The sequence below is a fragment of the Ochotona curzoniae genome, unplaced genomic scaffold (genome assembly GCF_017591425.1).
Source record: "Ochotona curzoniae isolate NIBS_2020 unplaced genomic scaffold, NIBS_Ocur_1.0 contig_3037, whole genome shotgun sequence".
In the NCBI taxonomy this organism is placed as follows: domain Eukaryota; kingdom Metazoa; phylum Chordata; class Mammalia; order Lagomorpha; family Ochotonidae; genus Ochotona; species Ochotona curzoniae.
In genome coordinates this window covers 1,605,309-1,628,027 of record NW_024465699.1, presented here as the reverse complement: position 1 = coordinate 1,628,027, position 22,719 = coordinate 1,605,309, and the positions used below count along the sequence as shown (strand labels likewise).

The 22,719-nt window shown below is 37.9% G+C and overlaps 1 protein-coding gene across 2 annotated transcripts in view; it reads right to left on the bottom strand.

The window, feature by feature from the left end:
- The window catches only part of DPP10 (dipeptidyl peptidase like 10), a 1,236,914-nt gene that overhangs the window by 57,565 nt on the left and 1,156,630 nt on the right, over positions 1-22,719 (bottom strand). For both annotated transcript variants that reach the window (XM_040979106.1, XM_040979105.1), the window contains exon 13: positions 9,236-9,343. In XM_040979106.1, coding sequence (XP_040835040.1) covers positions 9,236-9,343 — 108 coding nt within the window. The remainder of the gene's footprint in view (positions 1-9,235; positions 9,344-22,719) is intronic.

The following is a 22,719-nucleotide window of genomic DNA, read 5'->3' as shown; positions in this document are numbered from 1 at the left end:
AGGCTTTGTGTATTTCCATTCACACACATTTCAAATTCATAATAATATTCAAATAAGCTCTACATTAGAATCATAAAGAGGACTTTCTCTTGTATAGTATCTAGAGGATGTATTTTGCATATAGGGAAGCTGTTCATTTCTGGTTGCTAAGAAGCCACTTGCTACACTTTCCTATCATATGACTTACTGTTATTCTTGCAGAATTTAAATTGGCTAATACTTCTCTTACATTATTATGAAGTAGCCGGAATAGCAAGTACAGTTTTTTGTCTATGCCTTAATGAAAATTCTGATGATACTTACTAAGACATTGGCTTTTGAAGTATGCATGTTTTATCTTTTTAAGAAATTATTTGGCAAATTTAAATCTTATTTCTAAAAAATCATTAAGACTGTCATTTGGTATTAATTTTAAAAGACGTTTTCAGCTCCTATTGTAAAGAAAATGAATCCTGAAGAATAAGTGGTGCTGTATTGAGATTGCCTTTTGAAACCTACCATGAATGAGAGTGATTTTTTTAAATATTTAAAGCCTGGCTAATTTATATTCTGGGTGGTATTTGCTAATGTCTCTAGTCCTCAGATACCAGCCAGCCATGTAAGAGCGATGAACAGAGTTAATGATTTCTAGTTTCTGTAGCAGACATTTCTGTGGTAAACCGATGGGTAGAAAACATGTGTGTGTGTGTGTATGTGCATGCTTCTTCATTTCCTAAAAACAAAAACACTTAAATGATTCTCCTGGGACATTCCATAAGGGTTTTGTATTCTTCTTTGGTGTTTTTAGGATTTTATTCATCCATGCTGTTAGTCAACTTCTGTATCCAATGACGACAGTTTTGGTTGAATGTCCTTTTCATGAAATCATCTGTTCCATTTGATATTTGGCATTAGTGGCCATGCTGTCCTATAGAATATTCTCTTATGATTTTTTAAATGTCACATGTCTTCTATTAGCGATTTATTCCACATAATTTCTTTTTTCTCTGCTTTTCCTGGTTTAGGTCAGATTTTCGTGGGTTTTAAGAGGCTTTTTCACAGCCAGTATTGTATTTTCTAATTATTAGGTCTATATATATATATATATATATATTTTAAGATTTATTATTTTTATTGCTAAGTCAGATATACAGAGAGGAGGAGACACAGAGAGGAAGATCTTACATCCATTGATACGCTCTGCAAGTGGCTGCAACAACCAGAGCTGGGCTGATCTGAAGCCAGAAGCCCAGAACTTCTTCCAGGTTCCTACACTGGTGCAGGGTCCCAAGGCTTTGGGCCGTCCTCGACTGCTTTCCCAGGCCACAAGCAGTGAGCTGGATGGGAAGCGGGGCTTCCAGGATTAGAACTGGCACCCACATGGGATCCCAGCATGTTCAAGGCAAGGACTGCGCTGGACCCTAGTTCTATATATATATTTTTAAAGTGAAATTTAATTTTGCATAAAGCTATTTTCATTGTTTATATTGAATTTTGCCTATAATTTTTAGATATTTGATTTGGGAATTCCATTCATTAAATGTCACTTTAGTTTTCATTTTACTAGTACTTACAGCACTGTTTTATTTGGATTAGATTCTAAGATCAAATTTTTATTCCTCTTCTATTACCTATAGTAATACTACAATTTTATAAATTTCACAATTTTGCATTAAATTCACCAAAGAAATGCTGGGGTGTAAACATTTGTCTTTCAAACATTTCTGGGACAGAAACTGGATGAGTCAGTTAGTTTGTTGTTTGGAACTCTTGCCACCATCACCTGAATAACAGGGTTGCGTCCTCACTGATCTGATGCAGCTCCCCGTTAACGAACACTGAGAGACAATGGATGATGACTCAAGATTTGTGTTCCTGTCATACATGTGGGATGCCCTGATGGAGTTGCTAATTAGCTTGATCTAGCCCTCAAGGTTGCTGCCACTGGGAGAATAAACCTATAGATGGAAAATTCTCAATGTCTTATTATTACACATTGGTATTCTACCTATTCACTGCGCTTTAAAAAAAAAACCACTTCCTTAAATGAATTCAGAGAGAGGGAGAGGCTGAGACAAGTGTATGTCCATTTGCTAGCTCACTCCCCAAGTGGCTGAATTAGTTAGAGTTGAATGAGGCCAAAGCCAGTAACTGCATAAAAATCTCTCACTTGGGTACAGGGGCCCAAACACTTCAGTCTTTTTTGTGTAGCTTTTCCCCAGGCCTTCATCAGGGAGCTGGATTGGAAGTGGAGCAGCCAAGACACAAACTTGTGCCCATATGAGATGTTAGTATTGCAGGTGGCATTTTTATCCACTCTGCCAGATTCTTGGCATCCATTCTTTGTTCCTAAAGGCAGTTCTTTAGACTGCCTGCTCTATATGGTCAACAATAATTATGACTTCTTTATATTAGCTTTCCTACTGTCTGATGCAATGTTTATTTGTTTAATAATTTGAGCAATTCAATTTGTGACAGTACAGACTGGTACACTTTTGAGACAGTCATAAAATTCTAAATTATTTTGTTACCAAATTTCTATAGGGCAATAATTCAGAATATAGCTTCCTTCCCTCATTTCTAGACTAAAATTTGCCAGGACAAGAAACTAAAATTTCAATGCTTTAGTGCATTTTTGCAGACAATTATTATATTTTGAGTTCAAAAAAATTTAGCGCTGTTTTTTTTTTTTTTTTTAGAAAATGTATATAAGTCCTATGGACAGAAGATGAATAAAAATAGTTCTGGACCAAAATTCAACATTTTAGAAACTGAATGAAGAGTGCATAAGAATACAACGATTCTATTCCAATCAAAGTCCATTTATTTCTAAATAGCTTGTTTTTAAGTGTGGTACCCAAAGGTTTCTTGTTGGAAGCTAAAATAAAACATCACAATTTTTAATTTTAGTTCAATCCCTAACTTGTTTGCTTTAAACCTAGGCAGACAAAGATAACTAGGAGAAAATTCAAACCCCTCACTTCACATATAACACCATAACATTGCTTTCCATTATATTTCTGTGCACTTTGTTATGACAGTGAGTATATTAATTTTGGAACTGGACTTTAGGCAAATAATGAAAGTCCTATCACAATATGGTAGATGACAATAAATTCTAAAAAAAAGAAACGAAAACAAAGTAGGGCTTCCGTGGGTCCAGGAGTCTGTGTGTAATACAGGAAGATCTTCGAGCGCCATAGGCAAAAATTCAATATCAGGATAGTAATGCAACAGAGCAGAACAGAAGAGCAGTTTTTACTCCCTAATAACATTTTTTTTTCTGTATGCCTGTGATCTCTATTATTAACTTTATAGAACACTACAGAATATGAATAGAAAAGCTATTTGATTTTTGACAAGGCAATATAGCAATACATTTTAAACTGAACTGACACTTCAAGTTTAAAAAACATAAAATCATTATTTTCATTTTTAAAGATAGCTAACATATATAGCTATGTCTTTTTCTTTGAGACACTAAATATTAGATACCTCTCTTTAGACTGGTAATGGTTTTATATTACTCAAAGAAGTTAAGGATTAATTTCCTATTTCTATTTGTAAATCGATTTCAATAAGTATAGAAAGGGGCATCTGATTTTTACCTGATCACATTTAGATGGTTCAAATTCTTATTAAATTCTGTTTAACTTTTTCTGCTTCCAAATAAGGCAAACATTTTAGTGCTTAAAATAGTATGCTTCCACTGACTATCTATTCATCACATGAAATGAGCTAATTGTTTTCAGACAATGCCTTAATCAGATACAGCACTGAAACTTAATGACAAAAATGTTATTGGGTTGATTAGGTGATAGAATTGTGGATTGGGGACATGCTATTTTCTACAGAATTTGTAATGAATGATGGCACTTAAAATTGCTCCACTGAAATCATCAGCTTTCATGGGCAAAGCTTCACGTTGCTGAATACAGAAAGTGAATGGATTCAACAATGTACAATTTTTTTGTTTAACACAATTTGGGAAGATGACAAGGCAATTGCCTATACCCAAATCCAAGCCACTTAACATAATGGACACGCTGCTCACCTCTCATGTTTGAGAGGCAAAGGTTCCACACTTTTGAAATAATAATAATAATTAAGAAAAAAGCCCACTTTTCCCATAACTGCAGTTTGAATTGCACGATGTAGGATGCGGCAGGTGCAGAGATAGGAATTGGAAATTCAAGATCTATATACATAACAGAGATTCTTTGGGAAGAAGGGAAGGAAAGAATACAGAAAATAAAGAGTTCAACAGTCTGAGGCAAAAAAAAAAAGTTTTGCAACCCTGTGAGACTTAGGGAGTACAGAAAGTACAATTAATATGCCTATCCCATGTACTACCTAGGAAAACAATTATCTATGCAAATTTTCAGAAGACCCATGATTTTAAGCATACTGATTTTAATAAAATATATGAAAACAGAAAATATTCAAATGTTTTGCTTTTGCATATTCATACTAAAAGTTATCTGGAAGTAGTGATTTAAGGGCTTAGGAATATTTTTGATCCAGAAATTTCAGTTCTGTGAAATATTCTCAAATAAACCAAAATTTAAGCAAGAATCATGTTACTATAGCTGTAACAAATTTTCATTCAATTATGCATGAACAATAAGATTATCAAGATACTGTTAAAATAAGTACTTAGTGAACTCAACATCAGCCATTTAAAGAAATTTTTTCCAAGATTTCCCAGCATTATGGGAAAAAGCATACAAAGTTAAATGTCAACTGCTGTATGTAATACAGTGCTCTACATAAAGTTATCATTATGTTCAAAGGGAAGGGACTAGAAGAAAACAAATTTTCTTTTTTAAAAAATGAATTTAAAAAGGAAGAACTGCTGCAAATGAGAAATAAAAAGAGACAACATGAAAGTGTTTGCAATGACAGCTATCACTCTCTATAATGAAATAGCTTGTAACGGAAGGATTAATTCCGTTATATTGGATCTAAAGAGTTTTACCTCCTTACTGACTGTGTGAGATAGGGACATGTCTCCAAAATGTCTCCACGGTTCAAGTATATGTCACACACACTTCTCTCTTTTCTGAGTGAATCAGGAAGTTGCGTTGCAGAGCTAAGCATGCAAGGGTGGTGCTCCTGACTGCATGCTTGCCAGGCCTGAGCATCTGGCTAATGTTCTCACTTTCTGGGCAGCTGATTGTCGTAGAGTATTGTAGTGTGGTGAGAAGAAAGGAGGGACACAGGCTCACTGATGATAGCAGCCAGTGCTGCCTGGACTGTAAACTAGTGCCCATCTAGCAATCTGTATGAAAGCCTTCAGAATCTACACACAGAATCTACATGCTTTGCCTAGCTGGCCTCTAACAGCTGAAAATGCAGTTTTGTGGGAAAATAAATCACAGATACCAAAGGATGTTTATGTATAACACTGTTTATCTCTGCACCCATTCTAATATCAAAAAAAGATAATCCTAATAGTGAAAAAATTAAACATTTAAATATGAAATTGAATATCTCCTAGATGGAATGTTAAGCAGCTATTAAAATATCACAAAATCACATGACATGTAAACATTAGGAATGAAGGGAAATGACAAGAGACAATATCCATAGTTATTCTTCAAGTGTTATCACTATATATTTTATGACTGTACTCTTTAAAAGAATATATGCATCTCAGCACAAAAAGGCCATTGGAAATACATGCAGCACTTGATTAAAAACATGAAAACATGAACTAGTAAGTTTGTGATTTTGTACACTTTTTAACTTAGTTTATTTTAGAACTGTTCTAAAATAAATGTAAGTACACATATTTATTTCAAAAGTTTGAAATAAAAAAAAAAAGCATTTCCTTATGGGAAAGTATTTCAATTGCTTGGGTTTGATGCCTAGTGCTGGTTCCTGTCTAGTGAGAACCCTGGAAGGCAGCAGTAACTGGATCCATGCCATCCTCTTGGGAGAGCTCACAGCTTCAACCTCACTCAGTTCTGGCGCCTGAGGTCATTTGGAGAATAGACAAATGGACGCGAGTGCCCCCTTTCTCTTTCTCTCTTTGATTCATTTTCTCTGTGCTTTTGAAATGATATTTATTTTGGTACCAAAAAAAGAAAAAAAAATCACACATGGTTTTATGTAGCATGTAACTTCCATGAGCTTTTGGAATCGTTTATATTTATAAGGCAAATACAAACAACTCATAAAGTAGTTCTTTCTCAGCTATTGTGAAGTTGAAAAGTAGAAATGCCATCTGTTGTCTAAAATGTGTATGTATGCATGTGTGTATGTGTAGCTGTGTTTATGTGTCATGTTTGGTATCAATCCTATCTGCATTAGCACTGTATCTATTTAAGCAGAGTGGATTATTCTAGTCCACTGCAAAATCTCCACAATCACATAGTCATGTCTATTTCTTAGTGAGGAAAATCAGAAAATCCCTAACGAGCAACCAGAGTACAGAAAAATATTTTCAACTGTAATGAAAGCTTCATTACAGAGTCTACATGGAAGAGGAACAAAATGAATGCATTTGTTCTCTTAAGTTTTGCTTCTGAACATTTCAGGGAAAAAAAAAAGAAAGAAATCAGGGTGCATGTCAGGTTGTTTTGATTGAGATAAAAGAAGTATTTCTTCCCAAGGCTTAATATGTCTTACTGTTAGTTATGCAAACATCTTACCTGCCACCATCACAATTTCATCCAATCCCGCAACTATGCTAAAATTACACATGCTTGTGACCTGGGAAAGCAGTCAAGGATGGCCCAAAGCCTTGGGACCCTGAACCTGTGTGGGTGACCAGGAAGAGTCTCCTGGCTGCTGGCCACTACTTAGGGAGTGAATTACTGAATGGGAGATCTCCCTCTCTGTCTCTCCTCCTCGCTGTATATCTGACTTTCTAACAAAAATGAAGTAAATCTTTAAAATATAAAACACCATCTCTTTTTTATTAACTAGAGGAAGCTTTTTTTTTAATTACATATAAAGAAGTGTTATTCAACTTTGGTTATTCCTCACTGTATTTTATATATATTCATAGTCTGGACATATTCTTAGGTTTAAAATCCAATAAAAAGATATGATCAATTACAAATTTGGTCACTAGATTTTTTTTTTAACTAAAGTAGTTGCTAAATATTTATGACAACAAAGATTGCTTGAAACAGTTCTCTGATGAAGTGTCTTTCGGTTCATATATTATATAAATATCCCTTAAAATCCTGATACACTGATTTCATAGTTTGATATAAAACATCCAAAATTATAATCATATACAGTTGTATAAATTTATACACAACATAAATTTGATCACAATCATCGTATAAACTGTTTTTCTACCTTAATATCATCTCAGGACACCTGATCATCACTTTTACAGTAAAAATGATATATTCCATATTATTTCAGCAGTAAAGCCATGACAATTATTTTAACAGCTTATATTTCAGACAAGGTTTTAAATTTTAAACTATTGACCAAAGATTTTGAGAGTTTGAAGTATTAAGCTGCCAAATACAAATGTGTGAAAACTACTGAGGTAACCATTTGAAAATACATAAAAATGTTTTTTAGGTTCTAAGAATATGAGAAACAACTGGATTGGCCAGCATTTTTCTGCTGTATAGACATGAAATGATTATTTTAAGAAATCATTTGCTATGATACATCTTCGTAGGTATATGGGTCTCCATTGTCCTCCCCTCATCCAGCATTTCCTCAACAATATTACTACAGTGTAGTCCTTTAGTAACTGGCATATATTTAACATTAAGCTTTTAAGTATATCATAGAAATATAGATAGATAGATAGATAGATAAATAGATAGATAGATAGATATAAATATGGAAAATCTAGTATCATACTGTTAAGGCACATCTAATTGTTGCATTGGGAGACTTCCTTTTATTCAGGAGTAGAGATGCCTACAGTGACACATTTTCACTTCCCAGTATGTTAATTTCCATTATACAGTTTACCTACAAAAATACACATATATACTTGTTCACCCATATATCTATTTGTTCCATATTTTGCATGAAATTGGAATAGATTTTAAAAATTGTAGTAAATCTTTTCCATGGAATACTATATCACCATTAAAAAGAACAAGATTCCATCATTTGCATCAAAATGATCCCAAAGATAGACCATTATATTCAGCGAAATGAGTCAATCCCAAAAGGACAAACATGTTTTGTCTAATATGAGGCTACTTTCATAAAATGATGCTTGGCTAATTTGTAATACTCATAAAAATTGCAATTCTACCATAATTATTTATCATTACAGAGCCTTTTTCCTGTGAGATTTTAATGCTTATTATTTGATATGAGGAGGATGCTTTTTAAAAAAAATTTCATTTTGGGAATTAAGTTCCAACCAATATGATCATATTTAAATCAATTATTTGTGGGGCTGGTGTTAGGCAAAGCAATCAGCGTGCTACTTCCAAGGCCTGGATATAGCACCAGAGCCTTGTTTGAGCTTCAGATGGAGCTGCCTACTTCTGGCTTTCCTATAACAAAAACCTTTCACATACATGGGAGGTCCAAACAGAATTCTGATCTTTTGGCCTCCAGATAATCCAGCACTAGCTAGTACAGAATTTGTAGATTTGTGCATTTTCTCTTTATCTTTCCATCTCTGTCTCTATGCTTTTTCAAACAAATAATAAATAATGACAAAAGAAGAAATTGTTGTGAACCCACTAATTTTTATAATTAAGTAAAAGCGCATGGTCAATTAACATTCTTCTTATATTACAGACACATTTCCCCTCCCTTTATTAGACTGTCAAAAAAAAGCATAAAACAGACATTTTGTTTTTGATATGCTATCACATAAGAAAATCCTATCCTGTCCCCCCCCTTTTTTTAAGAAAAAGTAAATCTGCATTGGCTTTGGTTTTGTTCCTTCACCATAATTTAGTGAATCATTGATTTTTTTGATTTTCAACTTGTAGGTTGCTTTAAATGTTAAAAATTATTACAATACCATGAGAAAATACTTGTGCAAAGTAGGCAAAACATATTAGTTGGGTGCTACTCATTTACTGAATGTATTACCCAGGCGCACAGATCTTAGCACAGCTATTATATATATGGTGCAATATATTTGAATCAAGGTGGCAGATGCATTTCTTCATCCTAGAATGTGTGTGCAATGCATGTATTACTGGACTTCACAACTGTTAAGTGTAGGTTCAGAATGCCACAGGAAAGGACGTTTTTGAAACATGGTGACAATGAAATCAAAACGTAGAAAGAAAGCAACACTTACCTGCACAAGGAACATAGCTATATGATGAAACTCGCCACGGCCACCTTGCTTAACAGGAACAGTCATGAAGAACTTGCTGCCATCCCTGGAAAACACAGGCTCCTCATTCTAAAATACAGAAAGGCATAGAACTCAAAATAGTGTCAATCACTGCTAAGTAAGGCAGCTGCTGTATCAGGTACAGATTCAAATTTGTTTGGAAGATGCTCAAGCTGCTTTTAAATTAGATAAATAACAGTATTCTTAAATGAATGTGATGATACGCTGTAACCATGCATGTGTTCAAAAAGTGGGAAAGATGAAGAAATTTCCTGCCCGGTGGATAGGATTATTTACAATTAGAGTAAAAGCACCTTTTAATTTGGCTCAGATAACTATTTTCATATCTTTACACAAGATTCTGCTTCGAAATTTCTTTTTCAAATATAAGGGAAAGGTGACATCTCTGCCGGTTATCAAAATAGTATGTAATTACGAAATTGCATAACTTACACTAAATGTGTTTTTAAGTCAGTGATTTTATTTACTTGAAGACTTAAACTTGATGAATGGCACATAAATTTGCTGAAATTTTTACAGCTGAAAGACCACAAAATTGAAAGAGATCTATAGAAAGTCATAAAATTCAGATCATCTGGCTGCATATCCACACATAAACCAAACGGCTCCAATTGTAAATCCCCGTTTGATGATTTTTAATTAAACTCCAATGGCACATTAAGGCAATAGAAATGTTTTTGAAAATCAAATGATGGAGCTTGGTTTCTCTTGTTTCAGGAGAAATACTGAAAAAAAAATGGCTTTTCACTGACAAAATGGTGAATTCCTATGTGCTGGACTACTGACTGTGACTGTGTGGCATAAAGCATGGCTTTGATATGGTTTTTTCTGGACATTTTTCAAATACACTTCAAGTCTGCTGAAGTCCTAGCCATCTGTGTTCATTTGTTTGTTTCTCTCTCTCTTTTTCTCTGTCCTTCTCTGAGCTCATTATTTCCCCCCTGCTTCCTCACTGCCATCCTTTATACTCTGGATCCGGTAACCTATTCCCTTCTCCATCTTTACCTCTTTCATTGTTATGCTTCAATGCTATGTTGGCCATGAGTAATAGTTACCTGGTTATCTCTTACAAAGCATAACCAATGAAACCAGATCATCTAATTCCATCTGATATCTTTCATTCCCTTTATATCACTTTTTCTACCTAATACACTTAACTTCGGGTGTATTTTGCACATATGATTGTCTGTGTGTGTAGGTGTTCATTAGTACATGCAGGCACATACAGATGGGTGTAAGTAGTATTCCATTATGGTTATGCCCAATACAGCAGACACCTGATAATCTTTGCTATACTGTATCCAGTCACCTAAGATGGTGACTGTCATGTACAATGTGCTCTGAATTGATTCACTAAATTAATACATTAATTACTGTTTCAATGCCCTGAAGAATCTGATTCTAGCTTCATTAGTAAGCATATCCCTCAACAACGATACAAGGATAAGTTTTTCCTTGTCCGTCTCACAGACACTCATGGAAATATGAGATAATCTATGCAATAAATTTAACATTATGAACACTTCAAGGTTGAGAAAACTGTGTAACTGGGCATATAATGATATCAAGAAACCATTTGAATAACTGAATCCTACCTTTCCACTAGGATAGAAACAATAATTCTGTTCAAACTCCTGCCCTCTTTACACACCTCTGGCTTCACCTTTGCACTTGGGTTTCTTGCACTGGCAACAATCCATGTGTCATCAGTCTTTGTTCAACTTTCTTTACTCCTTAGATCATAGGCCATGCAAGAAGTCCTCCTGTATGAGATTTTGCCTAGCTAATGAGTCTCTCCTAACATATTCCAAATGTGTACTGGTTTAGTCTCTATCACAACTTGATTTCTAATAATTATTAACTGGTTGATTTTCTTCACAACTAATAACTAAATTTATAATTTCATCACTCTAGCTCTATGGCTCAGAACACAATTAATACTCAATTTTAATTGTTGCTTATACGAGTAAATGTATGAAACTGCAAATACATTTGCCAGATAGATCAAGCAATCTGCCACATTTTCATCACCATGTAAATTCCTCCTTTAATCGCCACTTCCTCCTTCTATTTAAAAAAAATGATAAACAGAATTTTGTCAATTGGGTTTGTATTTTATTTATTTCTTTAAAAATAAGGGATCATGGAGCCAGTGCTGTGGCATTCCATTCTAGCTCTCTGCAAAGGTGCCTGAAATGTAGTGGAAAATGGTCCCAGTGATTAATTCTTGAACCACCTGGGAGAATGGAAGAAGCCCCAAGCTCCTGGACACTGTGGCCATTTGGGGAATATAACAGTAGATGGAAGATATTCATTCTCTCTCCCTATCCTTCTCTTTTTCTGTTTGCTTGTGTTTCCTTCTCTCTGTGTAATTTTGTCTTTCAATTTAATAAGTATCAAAAATACAAAAATTATAAATATGAAAATACAACTACATAAATGAAAATATAAATAATGACATGAATCATACCGTATTAGTAGGACTTAGGTTTTTATTATGCAGGAATAGATTTCTATATTTGCATTGATCTTTCTAAAAATCTATTGCCTTAGAAAATGTTCAGAACAAATGCTTCCTGGTCAGTGCTGTGATGTTAGGTCAAACTGCCACTTGAGACTCAGGCATCCCATATGGGCAACAGTTCATGTCCTGGATGCTCCACTTCCTATCCAGCTCCCTGCTAGTGGCCTGGGAAAAGCATCAGGAGATGGTGCAAGTGTTTGGGTTCCTACTTCCTATGCCAGAGACCTTAGTGTAACTCTTAGTATCTGGCTTTAGCCTAACCAAGTTCCAGCTATTGAAGCTATTTGTGGAGTGAACCAATGAACAGATCTCTGTCTTTATTTCCTTAATCCTGACATCTTACAAAAGAAATCCTTCCAGATTTTGCCTGTTAGATATGATGCTGTTTATGTTTGTTGCTTACTTTGTTGATTGGGTTTAGGCATGTTCCTTCTATAATCAACTTGCTTAAGCTAATTATTTTTAAAAGATGAGGTAGTGATTATTTTCAACATTTGCTGAGATAAGCATAGGGCTTTTATTACTCAGCTTGTTAATGGAATGCCTCTCATTTATTGCTTTGATTATAATGAACCATCCCTACACCCCAGGAATGTACCCCACTTGTTCTAAGGTACTTATTTTTTATGTGTCTTTGGCTAGTATATTTTTGACAATATGTATCCTCTTCCACTACTGGAATTAAGACAATAGGAAATGAAAAAAGAATGTACTCTTATTGTTGCTATTCTATATAGTTCTGGAAGTTTTCAGTCAGAGCCATTAGGCAAGAACAAACCAAAGGGATATGATTTAGAGAGGAGAAAGTTACATTACACCTGTTTGCACATATCATGATTCTAGATGTAAGGGAACCACAGAGAGGCTATTGGAATTTGTGAGAGTTTGGCAAAGTTTCAGGAAATAAAAGCATCATGCAAAATAAACAGCATTTCTATGGACAAACAACACCATGGATGAGGATGCTGACAAAAATAAAACATCTTCCATGTTCTTGGATGGGAAGAATTAATATTTACATATTCATGTAATAGCAATAAAATCAATCTGATCCCAACCATAATGCCAACTATATTCTTCTAGGATCTTGGAAAAAAAAACCTAAAAGTTATATGGATACACATGGAATCTGAGTAGCTAACGCAATGCTTAACAGTTAAACAAACCAACAAACAAAAACAAAAGCAAAATACCAACAAAGCCAGATACAGCACAAATACATTTTTAAGACAAACTCTAGTGCATTTACAATCAAAACTGCCTGGTGCTGGAAGAAAAACAGACATGTTATGCACTGGAGCATATTCAAAATGCCCCAAATTAATCCATGCAGGTATAATTAACTGATATTTAAAGAATGAGTTAAAATAATTCTCTGGATAAAGGACAGTTTCTTTAACAAATAATGCTGTGAGAGTTGAATCTCTGCATGCAGATGTATGAAACAAGACACCGTACCTTACACCTTATACAAATGTCAACACACAATGGATCAAGAATCCAAACTGAAGAACTAAAATGATGAAATCTCTAAGGAAAAATATAGGGAAATTTTGCAAGATACTGGGGAACAATTCTTGGATAGCATCTGAGAAATACAAACAATAAAAGCCAAAAATATATAAATGGGGTTATACAATGCTAATAAATTTCTGCAATGCAAAGGAAAACACTCAACAAACTGAAGAGATCACTTAAATATCAGGAAAAATATTTACAAACTATACAACCGGTAAGATATTAATGTATAGAATCTATTAAAGAGCTTAAGAAAATCGAAACAATGCAGCAAAATTCTCTTAAGAAATGGATTATTGAAATGATCAAATCATAAAAGCATTTTGAAAATGATAAAACACAAGTGGTCATCAGACACATAAAAATTACTCTGGATCACAGACCATCTGGGAAAAGCAAATAAAAATCACAACGAGCTTTCACTTAGCACCAGTTAAAGCATCTCTCAACAAAAATCAAAAATAAAAAATGCTGGGGTCTCAGGACGGTGCGTTTCTTGCCTGGATCCCAGAAGGCAGCCACTATGTGCACGTGGTGAGCTGTCCCAGGGCCTGCCTGGGCTCTGGGGGCTGCTCCCTTCGGGGTGAGTACACTGAGGGGGAGGTCTCCCTGACTGGGCAGGTCCTGGATGCACCTGCCACCCTCATTGGGCGGTAAATGGGATTGGGGAGGGGCGCGACCTTGGGCCTGGGAGTTTAAACATCCAGCAGCCACCTAGCTGCAGATGGGTCTCAGGACGGAGCCTCTCATGCCTAGATCCCAGATGAGAGCCACCATGTGCATGTAGTGAGCTGTCCCCAGGCAGCCAGGACACTAGGCTCCGCTTGCTGGCTGCCAGGCTGGGAAGCTCTAGGGTCTTCGTTCTTTGAGATGCAGCTTACGTAGCTCCAGGTTGATTCTACTGTACTTCTAGGATGTGAAGCATTCATAAAGATTCCCAATGACAGTAACTCTTCCTTTGAAAAACTTATACTCATATAACAATGCTGACCACCAAATACCAGTCCATGCAAAAGCTATGGCTTGGGGCCTGTCCAGCAGAATCATATCCTGTTACCTGACATGATGATGGAACAGGAGAGGGGTCACATTAAGCAGGCCATTACATTAACTAGCACTCAAGAACCATAACTGGGGGTAAATTCTGTGAAGGAAGTGTGGGCCAAACCCTGTGGAAATTCTAGCCCACTGATTATCTCAAGAGTTGGGGTGGTGATAGACTAAGCTAGGTGTGACCAAGGAGCCTGCCATCAATCACATATAAAGGAACCTCCAACAGTCTGGACTGGTCAGGGCAGCAGCACCCAAATGTGCATCCTGATTAGGGTGTGGGGTGGGCCGGGCGGCAATGTTCACCAGCCCATACAAGGCCAAATGGAAGGTCAGACTTCGCCGGAACCTGGCCTAAACCCAATGGCATGTATGAGAACTGGGTCTGGGAGTGGATTAAGTGGAGGAACTTGGGAAACTCCCTGGGCAAGTCATAGCTCCCGCTGGTGACCATGTGGTCCAGATCTGGGGGTCAGACAAGCTGGTCAAAGTAGCTCCAACAGCTGGCAAATGTGTCAATCGGTAATGGAACAGGGTGGGCCGTGCAAGACTGAGCAAACCTTAACCCACAAGCAAAACTAGAGGCCAGGACGGAGCACAGGTCATGCCAGGCTAGGCTCTTGTACCTACTGGTCTGCATGAGCCAGGAACACTAAGCCACAGTGTCTAAGGCAGAGGTCAGGACAGGTGAGGGACTGTGCCAAGCTGAGTCAGAGCAACCACTGGCATGCATGTGATCTATGGCTGGGAACAGGCCCGGTTGGGGAGCTAAGGGGACAACCCTAGCTGGGTTGAGGCTCCCAACAAGAGGCATGTGGCCTGGAATGGGGGCTGCATTCTGAATGGGAGATGGTGGTAGTCTCCCTTGGCACAAGTGTGGACTGGGATTGGATGTACCGAGCTGGGCCAGACTCCAACACCCTCTGGTGTCCTGGAGGGCTGGGATAGATGTGCGATGGACTAGGCAAGGTCTCAACCCCTACTGAGCCATGTGTGAGCCATATGTGGGTATGGACAAGCCATGGCTGGGCTGAAACATCCAACAGCAAGGACCGGTTTGGGTTGAAGGCCAGTCAGGAAAGCCACTGTTCCTGCTGTGACAGGAGGTTGACTGAGTAGGGTTGGCTCATGGACCCACTGGTATGCGTGAAACCTGGCATTGGGAGAGGTTCTGATGGAGGATCCTGGGCAACGCCTCTGGCAGGACACAGAACTGGCAGGTAAGCGCAAAAAACATGATAGGAAACAGCCCAGAATAGGCCATGGAAAGTTACCTACTGGCATACATTTGGCATGGATCGGGGGAAGACCAGGCTGAAATCTGTTCACGTCATCCACTGGCAAATTCAAGCACCAGAACAGTGTGGGTCGAGCCAGATTCATTCGCAACAAAAACTAGTGCATAATACGGAATGCCAAGGTGAGGTTGCCTATACTGGAAGTGACCGCAACGCCCAACCAGCACACGTGAGAACCAGGAAGGGAGGGGGCAGAACCAGCAGGGGAATAAGAGGTGGTTCCTTTGCTGGACAGTTACTCCCACTGGAGAGTGTGGGCTGGGATGGGGGCAGAACAGACCAAGCAGGGCCACAACACCTGTATGCCTCAGGTGGACGAGATCAGGGAAAAGCCAGACTGGGCTGATTATTCATACTGCTGCAAACAAAATTAGAGTGGGTGAGGGTTGCTTGGGCTTAGCCACAGCATCAGCTGGCAGAAACTGGCACTAGGGGCTAGTTCTGTCAAGTCAAACCACAGAACTACCTGGAGAGTGCATAATCCGGGAGTGGGAGAGGTCTGGGAGGGAATAGTGGGCTCCCCCTTCTTGGGTTTCCACTTCCACGGGAGGGCATGAAAACTAGGACAGCGGCTGGGGTGGAATGGGGTGTGGGACAGACTGGACAACTGCTACACACACTGGCAAACCAGGGTAGGGGGCGGGCCTGGTGGGGGTTATTGTGGGTCGTTCTCACTAGGCTGCAGCTCCCACTTGTTTATGCGAGGGCCGAGTGTGTGCTGGGCAGAACCAGGCTGGACTGCAACATCCACTGGTTCCAGTGGAAGTTGGGACTGAAAACAGAACCAACCCAGCAATTGCAACCACCAGCTGATCAGAGCCATGGACTGTGCCGGGCCCTGTAACTGCTAGCACATACAAGCATCTGGTTTGAGAACACCTCAGAAGACAAAGTTTCTTTGGAGATCTCCCCAGTAGAAATCCTGGATTCAGAACCCTAACCAAGAAAAGAGAGAAGACAGAACAGGTTAACCAACCAACTCAGCTGTATGTTGGCAGCGAAATACGGGGCAAACAGAGACTCTATGATGGACTATGTCAATCAGTGGATTCTTCAAAAACCTCATAGTGCTAGGAGTGGCAAGACTGGCAGTGATTCATAACTGCTGAAATATCAAAACCACTTGAGCAAGAACCTCGGAGCATGCCCTACATCCGGGACCTGGGGAGGGTGGGAAATGGGTGCGCCTTCTCCCTTAATACCCCCCTTTAAACATTAAGAAAACAAAATGGAAATAATAATCATACCTACTTTCCTATATCCCTTGAACTTTACCCTATTTAACTATGTAAAGATTGTCAAAATACAGTAATAAAAAAAGTTAAAGAAATAAAAAATGCTGCTATGATTGTGAACAAAATGGAGCCTGATCCACTGTTACTGGAAATGCAATATGTTTCTACCATCAGAGAAGACAGTGTGGAAATACCTACAATCTAAAAAATGATCTACCTTATTATCCAGCCATTCCACTCCTAGAGATTTACAAAATGAAAGCAAAATCAGAGTATGAGCGCGTTGCATATATCTCCATGTTTATAGTGGTTAAATTCACAATAATTAAGATGTGGAACCAACCCAGATGTTGATCAACTGATGAGCAGATAAAGAAAATGTGCTATTCACACACGAAGATATTTCTCATGTATAAGAAAGATAAAATCCTGTTTTTGCTTTTTTTTTTTGCAACAAAATAGATTGAAAACCATTTTACCTAGTAAAATAAGGCAGACCAGACAAGGACAAATATTGCATGTGCTCTTCGATTTGTAGTAGCTAATATAGAGCGCACAAAATGTAGTGTATGTGAATGAATGTTACATCTTGAGATTTGATTGCTGACAGCCAATGAAGCAGAAATCTTTCTACTTTCTACTTGCTCAAATCTTTATGTAGCAGAGTATTAACCCTGTAGCTATAAAGTAAATTGAAAGCAAGTTACAGCAAAAATTAATAGAAAAAAAAAAGAAAGAAAGAAAAGGAGGGGGCCAGCACAATGGCTTCACTGAACAATTCACATCCAAGCAAGGCAAGGCAAATGGGTACATGCTCTTGTCCCAGCTGATCTACTTCTAAAGCAGCTCTCTGCCCTTGCAGAGGATGGCTCCAGTCCTTGCGAACCTACCCTCATGTGGGAGACCTGCTGGAAGTCTGATTCCCAGTTTTGGATAGGCTCAGCTCTGGCCATCATGGCCATCTGGGGAGTGAACAAATGGATAGAAGATATTTCTTTCTGTATTTCCTTCTCCTCACAAATCTGCCTTTCCTATGTAAATAAATAAACACTGCAGAAGAAGGAGGACAAGGAGGAGTAGGAGAAGAAGGAAAGGAAAGGAAAGGAAAGGAAAGGAAAGGAAAGGAAAGGAAAGGAAAGGAAAGGAAAGGAAAGGAAAGGAAAGGAAAGGAAAGGAAAGGAAAGGAAAGGAAAGGAAAGGAAAGGAAAGGAAAGGAAAGGAAAGGAAAGGAAAGGAAAGGAAAGGAAAGGAAAGGCAAGGCAAGGCAAGGCAAGGCAAGGCAAGGCAAGACAAGGCAAGGCAAGGAAAGGCAAGGCAAGGCAAGGCAAGACAAGGCAAGGCAAGGCAGGGCAAGACAGAAAGGAGTGTGTCTATACACACACAGAGAGAGACAGAAACAGAGAGAAAGAAAGGAAGAAAGAAAAAGAAAAGGAAGGGTAGGAAGAAAGTGTGATGAGTATAATTATGTTCTAAAAAAACTATATAAATATAAAATACATAAAGTTCTTTATATAAAGATTTTTTTCAAAAATCCACCTAAAGAAATAGCTCAAAAGAATAATAGAAAAGAACAACATTCCCAAATACATTGCTAAACTTAAAAACTTACACAGCGGATAATATTTAGTTAGGAACATTCAGCTTCATAAAGGTATAACCAATCTCATTGCCATTTTTATGACCTTGAAAAGGTAGTCACTACCCACGGCACATCTGCTTCTGAACTTGCCATGCCTAACTATAGTATGTGCTGCTCATCTCAAATGTAAATTTCCTCAAAGGGAGTATAAGCATACCGGCTCTCTCTGTCCTTACTAACCAGAAAATGACTTTACAATAATATTATTGCATTTCTGTTTATGCTGCAAATGTGCTACTTCTCAATAGTGTTGCCATGCTTATTTAATAAATTTTGTCCAGCTGACACTGTGAGAAATTTCTCTTAGAGATTCTAAAGAAAACAAATATAAACTGTATTTCTTTAACTAAATAAGTAATAGCTAGATGCTTTGCTTTGAGAAGTTTGTTTTACCTATTCAAAAACATTGGGTTGTAAAAGTAACTAACCAGAAAAGATCATACATTATGCTTATGCATTCTGAACTGTTACCAATATCACGGCAATAAAATGATTACTCATTCAATAATACAGGGAAATTCAGTATACAAAAATCTTGGCCATTGTGTTTTATTTTCAGTATTTATTTCAATTCTATGAATGTCAATTATGACCTTCATAATCCTAATCATTTTTCATATTGTCTATGAGTACAATGACTCAGACTATTCTCAGTGTTTATATGTAAGAAAGTAGGGGTCCATCTAGCTCTTGTGATATAATCTTCACATAAGCCATGGATTAGCATAGATACAAGGTATTTTTGTCTATTTTATTTAGGCATATCTTCAATTATATTCAGTTTAAGTTTTTAATATTGGATTACAAGTTAGACAGAGAGGAGGAGAGACAGAGAGAACAATCCTCCTTCAGCTGATCCACTCTCCAAATGGCCACAGCAGCCAGAGCTGAGCCAATCTCAAGCCAGGAGCCTCTTCTGGGTCTCACTCATGGGTTCAGGGTCCAAAAGTTTTGGGCTGTCTTTGATTGCTCTCTCAGGCCACAAGCAGGGAGCTGGATGGGGAGTGGGGCTGCCAGGATTAGAACTGGGGCCTACATGGCATCCTGGCACATGCAGGGTGAGGATCTTAGCTGCTAGGCCAGCACGTTGGGCTCGATACTCAGTTTTATATTAATCATTCATTTACAATGAGATTGAAAAGTGAAAGCCCTCCTTGACACTGTATCATAGAAGACAAAAAGCATAGAAGCAATTATAGAAAGGTTGCATAAATATCACCCTCGACTTTAATATAACTTCCTGGGGAATGAGATCTGTTTAGGGTGTCTATGGGAGGTGATTTCTTTTTTTTTTTAAAGATTTATTTTTATTATTTTTTCATTGGAAAGGCGGATATACAGAGAGGAGAGACAGAGAGGAAGATCTTCCGTCCGATGATTCACTCCCCAAGTGAGCGCAACGGGCCCATACTATGCCGATCCGAAGCCAGGAGCCTCTTCCGGGTCTCCCACGCGGGTGCAGGTTCCCAAAGCTTTGGGCCGTCCTCGACTGTTTTCCCAGGCCACAGGCAGGGAGCTGGAAGGGAAGCGGGGCTGCTGGGATTAGAACCGGCGCCCATATGGGATCCCGGGCGTGCAAGGCGAGGACCTTTAACCACTTGCGCCACTGCGCCGGGCCCGGGAGGTGATTTCTAAAGCACATACTTTAAGCTAAGGTTTACAACACGGAAAAACTTCAAATAGGGAAATAGTTGAGAATTCTGCCAGAGACAAGGAGTATTTTGACTTGAATGGAGAAAAGTAGTAAGAATAATAAATAGAGTGATACAGAGCTGAAGAACATTGAAGTTAAATTACAGCGGATCATTTATCTGAAGGGAAATCTTCAACCAAAGGGTAAGATGGAAGACACATAAATTGCTCTGATTTGCGGAAGTTGGAATATCGAAGTATAAGTGATGACAATCAAATGTATATTTCAAAGAGGTCACCCAGGCAGCCTTTGATGTGCAGAACAGATTGATGGATAATTGAGAGGTTAAGGTTTTCCAGGAGAAAGACATTATCTTCAAAAAATGGCGTAGGGAAAACTGGACCACCTCACCTCATGCAGAACTGTAAAAGAAGGCCATACTGTATACTCTACATACAAAAATCAACTCACAGTGGATCAGGTATCTATAACATCAAACTGCTAAGGAAACATACATTAGCATGGTTAAATACTTCATGGAAGAGGCCTCAGAAGCACAGACCAGAAGAGCAAAAAGAGAAGAATGGGATCGCATTTCAAGGTAAGAAGCTTTTGCATAACACAGCTAATACTCTAGGAACTGAGAAGACAACCTACAGTATAGGCGACAATTTGCCTAATCTGCTGCTGGTAAAATACTAGAATCCAGAACATGAAGAATTCCAGAAAGTCAACAAAAACAATTAACAAACCAACTGAGAAATGGGTAAAGCCCATGAGCAGGCATTTTTTCCAAGAATGAAATGCAAATGACCAACATATAAATGAAAACATACACAAGGTCATTAACATCAGGGAAATGCAAATAAAATCACAATGAGATGCTATTTCAACTCAGGTAAAATTGTTATCATTCAAATATGAAAAAATAATGAATGCTACTGAGGATATAGAAGAAAAGGTGCCTGACTACACAACTGGTGGGAATAGAGACTGGTATATGCGTTGTGGAAATCAGTTTGCAGAGTTCTCAGAAATTTAAAAGCACATCTACCGCATGACCTAGTTATCTCACTAATGAGAATATACCTAAACAACAAAATCAATGAGCCTTGATTTGTACCTCCCATATCTATAACAACTCGATCCACAACAGCGAAGATATGCTGTCAACCCAGTTGTCCAGCAACTGATGACTGGAAAAAGAAAACATGGTATCTATACAAGCTGGAATTGTATTGTGCCATAAAAATGATCACGCCCTTTGCAACAAGATGCAAGTCATGACCGTTATATTTAACAGAATAAGCGATACCCTAAAAAACGAATATTACATGCTTTCTCTGATGTGTAACAGTTAATATATTGAGTACAAAATATCTTTAATATCTATGATGGATATCGATGTCTTGAGAATTAATCATTCTTTATAGCCAATCTGTGTGTCAACTGAATAGTGATCTATTCTTAAAGATTTCTTTATTTTTATTGAAAAGTTAGATACGTATATAGAGAGGAGGAGAGACAGAGAGAACGATCTTCTGTCATATGATTCACTCCCCAAGTGAACTCAATGGCCAATGCTGCACTGATCTGAAGCTGAAAACCAGGAGCTCCTCCAGGTCTGCCAAGGCTTCAGGCTGTCCTTGGCTGTTTTCTCAGGCCATAAGCCTGGATGGGAAGTGGGACTGCCAGGATTAGAACTGGTACCCATATGGGATGCTGGCATGTTCAAGGTGAAGACTTTAGCAGCTAGGCCACCACGCTGGGACTGTGATCTACGTTTAATTTGCTTATAGATTTGTTATTGGAACATCAGGCCTATATTATGGAGTAAATCAATATAGGTAAGCACTGTGTTTAAAAAACTATAAGTAGGTGGGAAGAAAGCAGGGTGGGAAGCAGAAAAGCACTACCATATTCTCATCATTGTGTCTATAAAGTATTTCTAAACTTTTCCCTCTATCTTAATATTTATTTAAATTTCCAGTTAAGAAGAAAGTCCAGTCTCACTCATTTGAGCCATGATGTGTTTGTGAATTGGAGAAAAAAAAAACATTATCTTGGTCTTTGAAAGCAAAAGCAAGTAGCCTGGTGGTGAATTAAACATATAAAGAAATATAAAAAAATGATTCAAGGCAGATTGGGATAATGGGTTAGTTGGCACATGGATGAGGATGTCCTTGGTTCCCATTATGAAAAGAGCACTGACTAAAGAAATACATTTAGTTTGCACCTAAGTTTATAAATCCAAGAGGAGTCACCATAAGTACGATTCTCAATGGTTTACAATTCACACAAGTGCCCAGCCCAGGTTAAAAATTTGGTAGCCTTAATACATGTTGGTACTTAAAACCATAGATATGTATGCTACTTAGGGAGAGAATATGAAGTGGGGTTGTAAAGCATGAAACACTAATAAGGCCACTGAATGCATCCAAACAAAATATATGATGTTGTAAAAAGCAAGGATGGAGTGAATAGAACCACGGAGTCAGGCATCCCTGTACTTGCACCTCTGAATCCT